This window comes from Anser anser, assembly GCF_964211835.1.
Source record: "Anser anser genome assembly, chromosome: 2".
Lineage (NCBI taxonomy): Eukaryota > Metazoa > Chordata > Aves > Anseriformes > Anatidae > Anser > Anser anser.
In genome coordinates, this window is record NC_139721.1 from 41,612,440 (window position 1) to 41,624,093 (window position 11,654).

General features: G+C 40.2%; 2 protein-coding genes across 4 annotated transcripts in view; one reads left to right on the top strand and one right to left on the bottom strand.

Annotated features, from left to right (window-relative positions):
• The window catches only part of LOC310894565 (transcription elongation factor A protein 1), a 55,816-nt gene that overhangs the window by 43,839 nt on the left and 323 nt on the right, over positions 1-11,654 (top strand). For both annotated transcript variants that reach the window (XM_083824815.1, XM_083824813.1), the window contains 2 exons: positions 1,119-1,265; positions 2,177-2,248. In XM_083824815.1, the coding sequence (XP_083680941.1) occupies positions 1,119-1,265; positions 2,177-2,248 (219 nt within the window). The remainder of the gene's footprint in view (positions 1-1,118; positions 1,266-2,176; positions 2,249-11,654) is intronic.
• Positions 2,913-11,649, bottom strand: LOC310894564 (uncharacterized protein). 2 transcript variants are annotated; one of them, XM_083824812.1, is made up of 2 exons: positions 10,473-11,649; positions 2,913-5,682 (listed from the first exon to the last, which is right to left on the bottom strand). In XM_083824812.1, the coding sequence occupies exon 2, from the start codon at positions 5,461-5,463 to the stop codon at positions 4,438-4,440; it is 1,026 nt and encodes a 341-aa protein (XP_083680938.1). In that variant the 5' UTR covers positions 5,464-5,682; positions 10,473-11,649; the 3' UTR covers positions 2,913-4,437. The 2 variants fall into 2 exon arrangements, 1 of the variants encoding a protein (XP_083680938.1); XR_014580010.1 differs by lacking the exon at positions 2,913-5,682 and adding an exon at positions 5,689-6,136.

Genomic DNA, 11,654 nt, shown 5'->3' on the forward strand with positions numbered 1-11,654 from the left:
ATAAGTTCCAATTTTCTTTAAGTATTAGTTCAATTCTTATGAGGTGACAGATAATTAGTAATAGGCATTACAGTTTACGTTGTTCTACAGTGACAGTGCTGCAGCACAACTAGATATCCGGTCTGAGCCTTTATTTGGAAGCGTATTTTGTAGAAGCCACTCTGAAAAGGAAACATGGTCTCTGGCAATCCAGGCTCTCAAGCTAACAGAAAAGTATTAAATTTAGAATATGATTTTTTTTTCTTTTTTCAGATGGAAAAACATTTTATCTAAAACCAGATCCTGTGCCTGTTTGAAAAATGATCATTTTGGTTTTTTGTGAGGAACAACACTTCTGTTCCTACCTGTTTTCTTCCTGTGTTCCTGATAGCATTGATTTCGTAGCAGATTTTTGGACTTTTTTTTTCTGTGAGTTTCTGCCTGGCATCCAGGCTTGACACAAGGTTTGTCATTATGACAAGGGATGTGCCTATTGTACATCTAACAGAGGGTTTGTGGCGGTGTACGATAATAAGGGAATGTGCAATTTAGCAAACAGTTTTGAAGTGCAGGCTTGATGAGGTATATGATTTTTAGCTTGGGAAGCATACTTCCAAGGTTAAAAGTTAATACTAAGATTTTGGACTTCTGGTAACTTGCAGTAAATTATGGCAGAGTTGTATTTCTCAGTACAAATATGGAAATAGTCAAGATGGTGGAAATTCTTCCTACAGTCATTATCATCTGTAGGTCAATGAGATAGTTATGCAAGGATCTAATCTAGGGAGAGGACCTTTTTCCTTACCTCAAGAGACCTTTTAAATCCTCCCCTACCTTGTATCTGTTATACTTCTGAACTTCAGAAATGTGTCTGCATATAAATGTTTCTAGGTGTTTGAACTTTTATTCAACTGCATTAAAAAAAATTAAACCTTTTGTAGCTTGTGTTCTTTGAGACATTCCAACTTAAGTTTTGTAAAAGCAATACTTTGTAGAATTACTTTGCCCTTTGATAGAGCAGTTATTCGTGAATTCTAGATAAGAAATGGTATGTGCATTTAGAATTGTATGGTTTGCATGTTAGTAATGATTTCTTTAAAAAACTCCCTAGTAAACTCTCTGCACTTTATCTATAACAGGAAATGGCAAGTGATGAGCTGAAAGAAATGCGCAAAAATCTGACCAAAGAAGCTATCAGAGAGCACCAGATGGCTAAAACAGGAGGTACCCAAACTGATCTGTTTACATGTGGCAAGTGCAAAAAGAAGAACTGTACCTATACCCAGGTATGTGGCTATTGAGACTGTTCATTTTCCTTTTTCAAAGCTGAAGTCTTATACATCTAAACGTTGTCAGGGAAAAAAGTTATAATTACAAAATGAACATTTAACAAAACATTAACAAATTACAAAATATGTGGAGACAGTTGGATCTACTTAGATGTGCTTACATGGAGAATTTTTTTTGTATTAATTTACCAAAGATTGTATTTAAATCTAAGCTGAGTATTTATGTAGCTTGAAATGCCAGTTTCTTTGCAATGCTGATTTTTTTTGCTAATTCTTCTGATTACATTTAATAATCTGGTTTTATGTGAATGAGAAATAATTTACTGGTTGTAATCTATAAACATTTTTTTTCTTAACAGAGGGAGTAAATACATGTATATAACCTGCCATTTGACTGATTTTAGGCCCTGATTTACAGTTGTTCCTACAACCTTTTTCTATTTTAATATATGCACAAGAAGTGCTTTAATTTGCTTAGCAGTGCTGCAGGGTATTTAATTTTGATCACAGGATCAGCTACGTTTATAATTTAGTATTGTATGTTGGTTGCTTTAAACAAAGCTGTGTTTCTATCAGGAGACTTTTAAGCCTTTGTATCAGTAAATATATGTAAAGTTGAACTGCTTTACTGCAGTTTTTTGTCCTAGAAGTATATGAACAGTTTTGATGTTGAATTAGGTATTTTAGTGCTTCTAAATCTGTCAAAACATAAGTTTATGATCACTTTGCAGTCCAAACCAAAAAAAAAAAAAGTCTTCAATGGGTACAAAAAGTTAACTTATATTCTTAATCCAAATGTATTTACTTAATGTTACACTTTGATTTTAAACCTTTGCATTGAACACATGATAACAAAGGTTGAACATACTAATTTTCCTTTTCTGCTCTGGCTCTTGCCTTTGCCAAAGGTTCAAACACGCAGTGCTGATGAACCTATGACAACATTTGTTGTCTGTAATGAATGTGGAAACAGATGGAAGGTAAGACTATTCGACTGTTCTGCATACCTGATAGTAGACAGCCGGGCTGTGCTTCATTTTCTGTTTTACAGTAAATGGCAGTTGAGTTTCTATTGACTTGTGGTTGTTTCTTAATTCAGTAATGATGTTATATGTTGTATTGTGAAATAGTGTTAGGTTGGAAAACTGTTGACTGAAGGCGTTGAGAACACACAAGTGATTGGCTGGGGGTGGCTAGTAAAATCAGGATATTGGTGTAGACCTTGTGACATTTAGGTACTATGCTTTGCCATACAGAGAAGTGGCAAGTTAGTCACTGTGTTTTCCCATTCTTCACCCAAAGATATTCCTACTATTTTTAATCTCTGGTTTGATGGGTGGAATAGACCTTTTTACACCTTGTGTTGCTTTTTCCTTTTATTTTTTACTCTGAAAAGAACGGGGATAAAAGAGATGACTGCTGCCTTATTTCTGTGTCAGGTTAAGTGTAGTAGGACAGTGATAATTTGCTTTAATTTTTTTTTAAGATCAGGGAATGGGGATTATAAAACAAAATCAACAAACTTCTCAGGAACAATGGTAGTCCAATAAAGTGGAAAAACATATTATTGGAATGAAAGCCTTTAAAATTCAGTACTTAAGATGTGATAGTGTTAGCGTTCATGAAGACACATAATCCACAAAGTGATTATATGAAGGTGCTTTATTAGGCGCCGGAAGTTAGGGGCATGCCTGCCCAAATCTAACTTCGTCTGATTTGTTTTCTTAGTTCTCTTTTATCTCCTAAGATACTACATATGCATTAGGTTTCACAACTCATCTATGCATATTCATTTCCTAGCTCCACCTAGCCTCGCTTCGTATGCTAATTATCTTATCAGTCCTTCTGCGCTTGCGTATCACTCTCTGGTGGTCGTCCGGGTGGTCGTCGGGATGAAGTAAGATGTCTTCATCAGAGTTGAACTTTTTAACCCTTCCTTTTCACGCATGCTCTCTGAGCCCTTGGTCTCAGTCCAAACCGCAAGGTTGGTTTGACCCAGTTCCCAGAGTCCAAGAAGCCCCAGTTATCTAGATGTCTTGCAAATTGAGCATTCTTTTAATCCTCCTTACTCCTCATCATGAATTGGTGCATTCTCATGTTACCCTTGCACATATATTTTGTATCTTCCAAGCGCAGCCTCGGAACAGTACATCGCAAATGTAACATACTAAACAATATTGTATTATTTCTTCTTCTATTACTAACATTTCCCCCCTTTGAAAGCATTTCACTCCTTTCGAGGAGGGCAAATGCTTTCACTAACTAACTAAAATATTTTACACTCAGTGCTCACCAATAATATAACCACGGAAAATTACATCATTAAGAATCAAGGAAATTACAAAGATTAGGATTGTCACAACATTTCATAAGTCCACCACTTCTGCTTTATGTTACATTCGCTCTTCTGGTTGGGTTCACTTGATCTGAAACTGATCTTGTCTATTCGGTTTTCATTCCATTTCACCTCCTGGGTTCCTCAGATTCTTTCTCTGAAATCCAAAGTTGTTAGATGCCGGTGGAGGATATTGAGGATGTGGTTCCATTTACCGAGCAATAGTTTGCATCACTGTCCGGTTCCAGGTTGTCTTCCTTAGAATCAGACTTTTCAGCATTATAAATGTTAACCAAATTAGTACCCCTACAATCACCAATATAATTATTGTCTCCAGTAAGGACTTAACCCAATTACTAATATTCCATCCACTAAAAATTTTATCCAACCAGCTTGTTGTCATATCTTTCTCTTCCTGTTCTGCATCTTGTTCCACTCAAGCCAGTTGTTCTATGACATGTTCTACATCAATAGTCACATTTGAAATGTGGATGCAGCAATGATCAATATGATCTTTTAGAAATCCACATACTCCATGTTCCTTTAATAACAGTGTATCTAATGCCAATCGATTTTGTAGCACCATTTTAGTTGTAGATTGTAGTTGGATATTAAGGTCTCTAAAGCCTTCTTTCGTGGCTCTCGTGCCTACTCACTTGTCCTGTAAGTTTATAAATCATTTCCCTATTTCGATAAGTAGCTACCTGTGCAAACAGAGATTCTAACGCCCAACTGAATTTTACTCCATCCGAGGGTTCATGCCATATATCTTCATCTGCCCCTTCTTCTAAACTTCTTTTTGCCCTACTAATTTGTAGGGTTTCCAACTTTCCCTTAAAAGGAGACTTTTTCCATATTGGATGCAGTGTGGGGAGGGAGTCCTAGAGTTATTTCTTTTACTTCCCCATCTATCGGCGGGTGTGTAGTCCAAGTTCCATTACTGGCTGCCCATACAAATTGTCCTGGACTTTTTATGGTACTATAGCTACAATCCACTGCGACTTGACTAGCCTGGCTATTTCTTTCCAAATTGTACTTAATTCCTCGGCAAGCACATCCTGCCCTAAGAGCTATCAATACCGGAAGTAAGTGCTTGATATCTTCATTATTACTGTCGCAAGTATATTTCTTCTCACAAGTCCACCAAGCTACCTTTGTTGACTCTTGTCTACCACTACTATCAACCCGGCTTACTGTATAAAACTGATCAGTTCCATTCTGCTTCCCCTGCCATTTAATACACCATGATGTATTCCCTCCATACTGGAATTTCTGCAATAAACTTACTGTCCAATCACTATCCCACCCTTTCATTCCTTTTGGCTTATTTTTCTCTTGACATTCCCAAACAATCTTTTCTCTAACTCCTTCTACTACACGTAGTTCGTCGTAATAACACTGTCCCACATTCTTAAATCTGCCTATCGTTATGAAATGATAGTTCTTCTTTTCACATTCAGACCTCGATGTTAGGGGGCTCAGTTTCCTATAGTATTGTGTACCATTTATCCTCTCTAAAACTTTCACTTCTTTACATTGAATTGTTTCATTTCCTTTTACTTGGGGCAGTGGGGAGGTTATTATACCCCACTCAAGCGGGTCCCCTGTTGCTTTTGGGATGGGCAAACAAGCAGTAATTCTATCAGTTCCTTTCATTATGGCAAAATCTTTAATCAATCCTACCAGTAAATTCTCTGATGGTTGCCTAGGTGGGATCTGTACCACTTGTGTCCATGGTGCCTGGCCCTCTCTTCTTCTTCTAGATCCTTTTTGGTGGGCTACCAATATTCCTTTATCCAATTTCGTATATACCAATATCTCTCTTATCCCGTAATCTGTGCTATTTTCATGTGTTACCATGCACTGGTAGTTTCCTTTGTTGACTATAGTAACACTAAACAGGGTTCAGGTGGTAGCTCCTCTCAGTTGTTGGCCCAATTCTATGGTTTTACGTATGCCTTACGTATGCCTTACGTATGCCTTCCCCTTCCATCCAGCCTTCAGTCCAGTATTGTCCCTGGTTGTGTCTACGTATATTTCCTGGCTCTGTCCGGAGTCATTTATTTTTCCCCAGACCACCTGTAGAGAGCTAATTGTTATTGGTTTATCGTTGTGCATTCCACATTCCAAAGTAACATTTTCTCCTTTGAATATTTCCTCTTTCTTATATTTTCCTGGTATTTCTAGGAACTCAATTACAAGGTATTTACACAAAACAATTACTGTTATCGTTACTGTTGTTAAGAACCCCAACATTGTATGGTTATACGCGCCTCATCTGTAGTTTTGTATCTCCGATTGCTCGCACTGACCAAAATTCGGGAACCTTTTTCACCCGAGTATAATGAATCCAAGCATCCACCCCTTCTACCTTTAAAAGTAGTCAATAATACTTGATAAGGTCCAGCCCACCGTTCTCTCAGGGGTTCTTCATTCCGGTTTTTAATGTACACTTGGTCACCTGGCTGAATGTCGTGGACAGGATTTTCCAGTGCCAACGGTCGGTTCCACACCAGAACACTTTGAAGTTGAGCTAAAGTTTTACCAAGAGACAATATATAATTATAAACATCCTGGCTCCCTGTTATATGCATATTAGGATTTGGTTCTGGGGATTCATAAGGCTTTCCATACGTAATCTCATATGGGCTTACTGACATTCCACTCCTTGGCTTTATCCTTATTCTCAGTAAAGCTATAGGGAAAGCTTGTGGCCATTGTATTTTGGCTTCCTGGCAGATTTTACTGATCTGTCCCTTTAGAGTTTGGTTCATCCTTTCTACCTGTCCACTAGATTGGGGTCTCCATGCAGTATGTAAATTCCAAGAAATTCCTAATAGCCGACTTACGTCTTTAACCACAGATGAAACAAAGTGCGGCCCCCTATCCGAGGATATTCCTAATGGTACCCCAAACCTCGGAATGGTTTCCCGCAGTAACCATTTTACTGTCTCTTTAGCTTGATTGGTGCGACAGGGAAGGGCTTCTGGCCATCTGAAAAAGGTGTCAACCCCTACTAACAAATACCTACATCCCCTAGTCCTAGGTAACTCTACAAAATCAACTTGCCAGTAATCTCCTGGTTCTATTCCTACTCTAACTCTTCCCATTTCAGCATGTTTTCTTGCTACTGGATTATTTTTCAGACAAATCTCACACTTTGACATTACTGATTTTGCCATTGTTAACATATGTGTAGAGATAATGCTACATTTTAAAATGTTACCATTGCCTCTGCACCCCAGTGACACTCATTATGTCTTGTCTGAAGTATTTCTCGCATCACCAAGGGGGGTATTACTACCTGGCCCATAGCAGTTACATACCGTCCATCAGAGTTCTTTCGGGCCTTTAGGAGATTTGCTAATTTCTCATCCTCTGGTGAATATCTTGGTTCCTTGGGAAGATTAAGACAAGTGGGGCCTACCTTGAGTGGTACCAAAGCCATTACATTCCACACCTCCCGAGCAATTTGTCGAGCTGCTCGATCTGCCAGCCGATTCCCTTCTGATATTTTCAAGGTTCCTCCTTGATGAGCTTTACAGTGCATAATAGCCACTTGTTTTGGTTTTTGCACCGCATTTATCAAATTTAACACCTCCTCTTGATAGCTTATATTGGCTCCTTGTGAGGACAACAGCCCTCTTTCTTTCCATAATGCTCCATGAACATGGACTACTCCAAAAGCATACTTTGAATCTGTCCAAATATTTACCATCTTCCCTTTACTCAGTTCCAGTGCTCGAGGTAGGGCTATCAGTTCCGCTCGCTGTGCTGATGTTTCAGGTGGTAAAGGTTTTGCTTTGATTACTGTCTTCAGGGTTGTTACTGCATACCCTGCATATCGTGTTCCATTCTCCGCAAAACTACTACCATCAGTAAAAGGTTCCCAGTCATACCTTTCAAGGGGTACATCCTTCAAATCCTCGCGGCTGGCATGGGTATGTTCGATTATTTCCGCACAATTGTGTTCCAACGGTCCTTCTTCTGGAACAGTTCCTAGAAATACTGCTGAATTTAACAGGTTAGTTGTTTTCAAGGTTACGTCATCTTGTTCAGTTAGTATTGCCTGATATTTCATCATTCGGCTGGGTGATAGCCAGTGGCCCCCCTTTTGTTCTAAAACAGTTGTTACCATATGTGGTACAAAAACTTCAATATGTTTTCCCATTTGAAGGCAAATAATTTTCTACTATCTTTATCAAGAGGTATGCAAAAGAAGGCATCCTTTAAATCTATCACAGTAAACCATTTATATATCTCTCTCACAGATGTTAACAATGTGTAAGGATTAGCCACTACCGGGTGAATGTCCTTTGTTATTTCATTTATTGCTCTAAGATCTTGTACCAATCTATACTCACCATTCGGCTTCCTTACTGGAAAAATTGGAGTATTGTATTCCGATTTACATTCTTCCAGAATCTGATGTTTGAGAAATTTGTCAATAATTTTCACTGTCCCCTGCCTAGCTTCTATCTTAAGTGGATATTGTTTGATTCGAACAGGTTTGGCTCCTTCCTTTAATTCCACCTTTACCGGTTGTGCCAGTTTCGACTTCCCTGGTATATCTGTTTCCCATACTGTTGGTATAACTGCATTTTCTACTTCTCTTGGAATATTAACAAAGGGTTTATCTTTGATCATTAGGATTTGTCCTACTTTGGACTCAGGTACCTTCATTATTAATTCTCCATCCTCAAAGGTTATTGTTGCATCTAATTTAGCTAATAGATCCCGTCCCAAGAGTGGAATCGGGCATTCTGGTACATACAAGAATTCATGGGTTAGTTCCTTACCCCCAAAACGCAAATCAAGGGGTTGTAAGAATGGCCGTTCCTCCTCCTTCCCTGTGGCTCCAATTATTGTAGTTGTCTTAGTTCCAAATCGTCCTTTTAAACTATTTAACACTGAATATGTTGCTCCTATTACATTTACAGACTAATTAACACAGAGAAAGAAGCTCCTGTAACCAACAACAACAAAAAAATTCAAGCCTCTCTCTTCGTTTCCTAGCTTTATTTCAACTAGTGGACCTGCTAGGGTAGATGCCCCAGGTCCCCGTCATTTCTGACTGTTGTAAGTTTATCCTGCAGCCTAAGACAAATTCTTTCTGATATCAGGGGCCGATTGCCCTAGAAAGAGGCTAGCCAATTGCCTCTGTTTGTTTTCTGAAGCCAGGTCCAAATTTTCTGTCTTTTTTTTTTTTTTTTTTTTTCCATTGCATTTCAAAGTTGGTCCAAAAATTCAAAAATTCCATAGGGTTTTCTTTTGGACCTTGTTGGAACAGATTCTCAATTCCCAATTTAACCAGATTTTGGTATTTACATAATTTCCGGGGTGGTAAGGGTCTCGGGTGGGGGGGGGGGGGGGGGGGGGGGGGGGGGGGGTCGGTCTGGGGAATGCAATGGTTGAAAGTTCCCTGAGCGGTCCCATTGGCAATCTGAGCTCACATATGAACTCAGGTTGTTTCAAGAGTTAGCTGCTTTTCTGTTTCCATGACAACTCTCTCCCGGACCCATCACGGTCCCCCTGCCCCAGAGGGCTCACACCGCGATTTTGAGATCTCAGCCTCGGGTTGAGGCGGAACTATTAACATTCCTACATCCTCTTCCCCTGCTCATTCAACTTCAAACAGCTCTGTTAAATACTACATGCCACACAGCCTTTAACACCTTCAACAACCCTTTTAACACTTCCTTTATCTTCCGCCAGCCTGTACTTTTCTAATGCCAACACCAAAGGCTCAGTCAGGGACCAACTTAATTCCATACCTTTTCCCTCCAAGATGCTGAAACAACATATCAGTATACAACATTTCATCCTATTTTCCTTCTCTCCTCAAAAACAACATTAATTGCAAGACACTGTTATAGTCGATTGACCCATAGAGTGGCCATTTAGTTTATATAGTGGCCACAATTGATTGCAATACTTAGTGGAAATCCTCTCGCTTTCCGCGCCCCCCCCCACTCCCCCTTCTTACCAAATTCCCAGGGCTCAGGCCCGAACCACCAAAGAAGTGGCCCTCCATTCTACCGCTTTGATAATCAGTCAGCCCCCTTCCCCCGATACTTGGGAAACCGACCAAACACCACCGCAAATATACTGAAACTTCTAAACTGTTACTTAGATAATGCTCCCACCTTCCTCCTTGTCACACTCAAAACATTTAAGAACGAAATAGGATTGCAAGATGCACCGCCGGGCCCGTGTATTGGGCACCACCAATCAACATTTGGATAAAGCAGCACTTCTTTTCGGTCTGTCATGCGCTTCGTTCATCTCCGGCCGCTCCCCTCGCGGAGAATATGGAACCGCGGATCGGAACTCCGCACTTGCTTCGCAGCGATGCTGCGTCTCACTCACAACACAATCACGCAATCACACAGAGAGGCCCCTTGCACTCTCGCTCACAAAATAACATTAATTGTAAGATAGTATTGTACTGTAAGGTTCTGTTTTCTGGCCAACTCTCTTGATCTTCTAGTTCATACTGTGGCCACCAAACATTACAGTAATCAACCAGTTTACCCTTTCGTAACTCCTGCCCGAAACACCCCTCCTTCCAGTGTGCTAGTAAACAGCCCAAAGGGGAGGATCGCAGTACCGAAGCATTACCGCCCAGAATACTTTTAAGTTTTTCCATTATCAGCTATAGCTTTTACCGAACCGAACCAGATGCTGAGCCTGCAGCGAAACCAGACCACTGATGCCGAACCTGCAGCGCTTTCGCGACTGTCTGACGGACGGCGCCTAGGCTTACCACGGGAATTCCCTAGCCCAACCGTGCGTGGCTTTCGCCGCGTCTGACCGGCAGGCTCCCAGACCAGATCGGTACCGATTACCAGAAAGCACCTTTTTCTTACCCTTTCAGAGGTACGTTGTGAGCAGCGGGGGTCGGTCGCGGCCGATGGCTCCCCGAGAAACTCCTCGGTGCCGGCTGGAGCGTGATCAGTTCGCGAGCCGCCTCAGCAGTGCCCGCAAGGTCCCATCTGGGTCGCCAAAATGTTAGCGTTCATGAAGACACATAATCCACAAAGTGATTATATGAAGGTGCTTTATTAGGCGCCGGAAGTTAGGGGCATGCCTGCCCAAATCTAACTTCGTCTGATTTGTTTTCTTAGTTCTCTTTTATCTCCTAAGATACTACATATGCATTAGGTTTCACAACTCATCTATGCATATTCATTTCCTAGCTCCACCTAGCCTCGCTTCGTATGCTAATTATCTTATCAGTCCTTCTGCGCTTGCGTATCACTCTCTGGTGGTCGTCCGGGTGGTCGTCGGGATGAAGTAAGATGTCTTCATCAGAGTTGAACTTTTTAACCCTTCCTTTTCACGCATGCTCTCTGAGCCCTTGGTCTCAGTCCAAACCGCAAGGTTGGTTTGACCCAGTTCCCAGAGTCCAAGAAGCCCCAGTTATCTAGATGTCTTGCAAATTGAGCATTCTTTTAATCCTCCTTACTCCTCATCATGAATTGGTGCATTCTCATGTTACCCTTGCACATATATTTTGTATCTTCCAAGCGCAGCCTCGGAACAGTACATCGCAAATGTAACATACTAAACAATATTGTATTATTTCTTCTTCTATTACTAACATTAGCATGCAATATGAAGCAAGGCATCTTCATTTTGTTAGTCTTCTATATTAAGAATGCTGCAGCTCTGCAGAACCATTTCACACATCATACATTAAGATTACGGCTTAAAAAAATCTTTTATGCATCTTTTATGCATCTTATTACTGAATACAGTTCAAATCTGTGCTCCGAGATACCTAAATAATTTATGAACCTTAGAAGTTGTTTGATGCGTCATGTAGAAAAAGTGCATTTGTCCTTAGAACCCTTTGCAAGGTGGCAGCTATGGAAGTCTCTGTATAAAATGCTTGAGTGAAGGAATGTTTGTATTATATAAGCAAATGCTTTAACGAGTAATTTCCATATCCTAACTATGGATATGTAACAGTCATATTACTGTTTCTTCTTGCAAGGATTTAGAAATAAGCTGTATGAAGACCTTATAAAGTTTCTTTTCTTTTGACA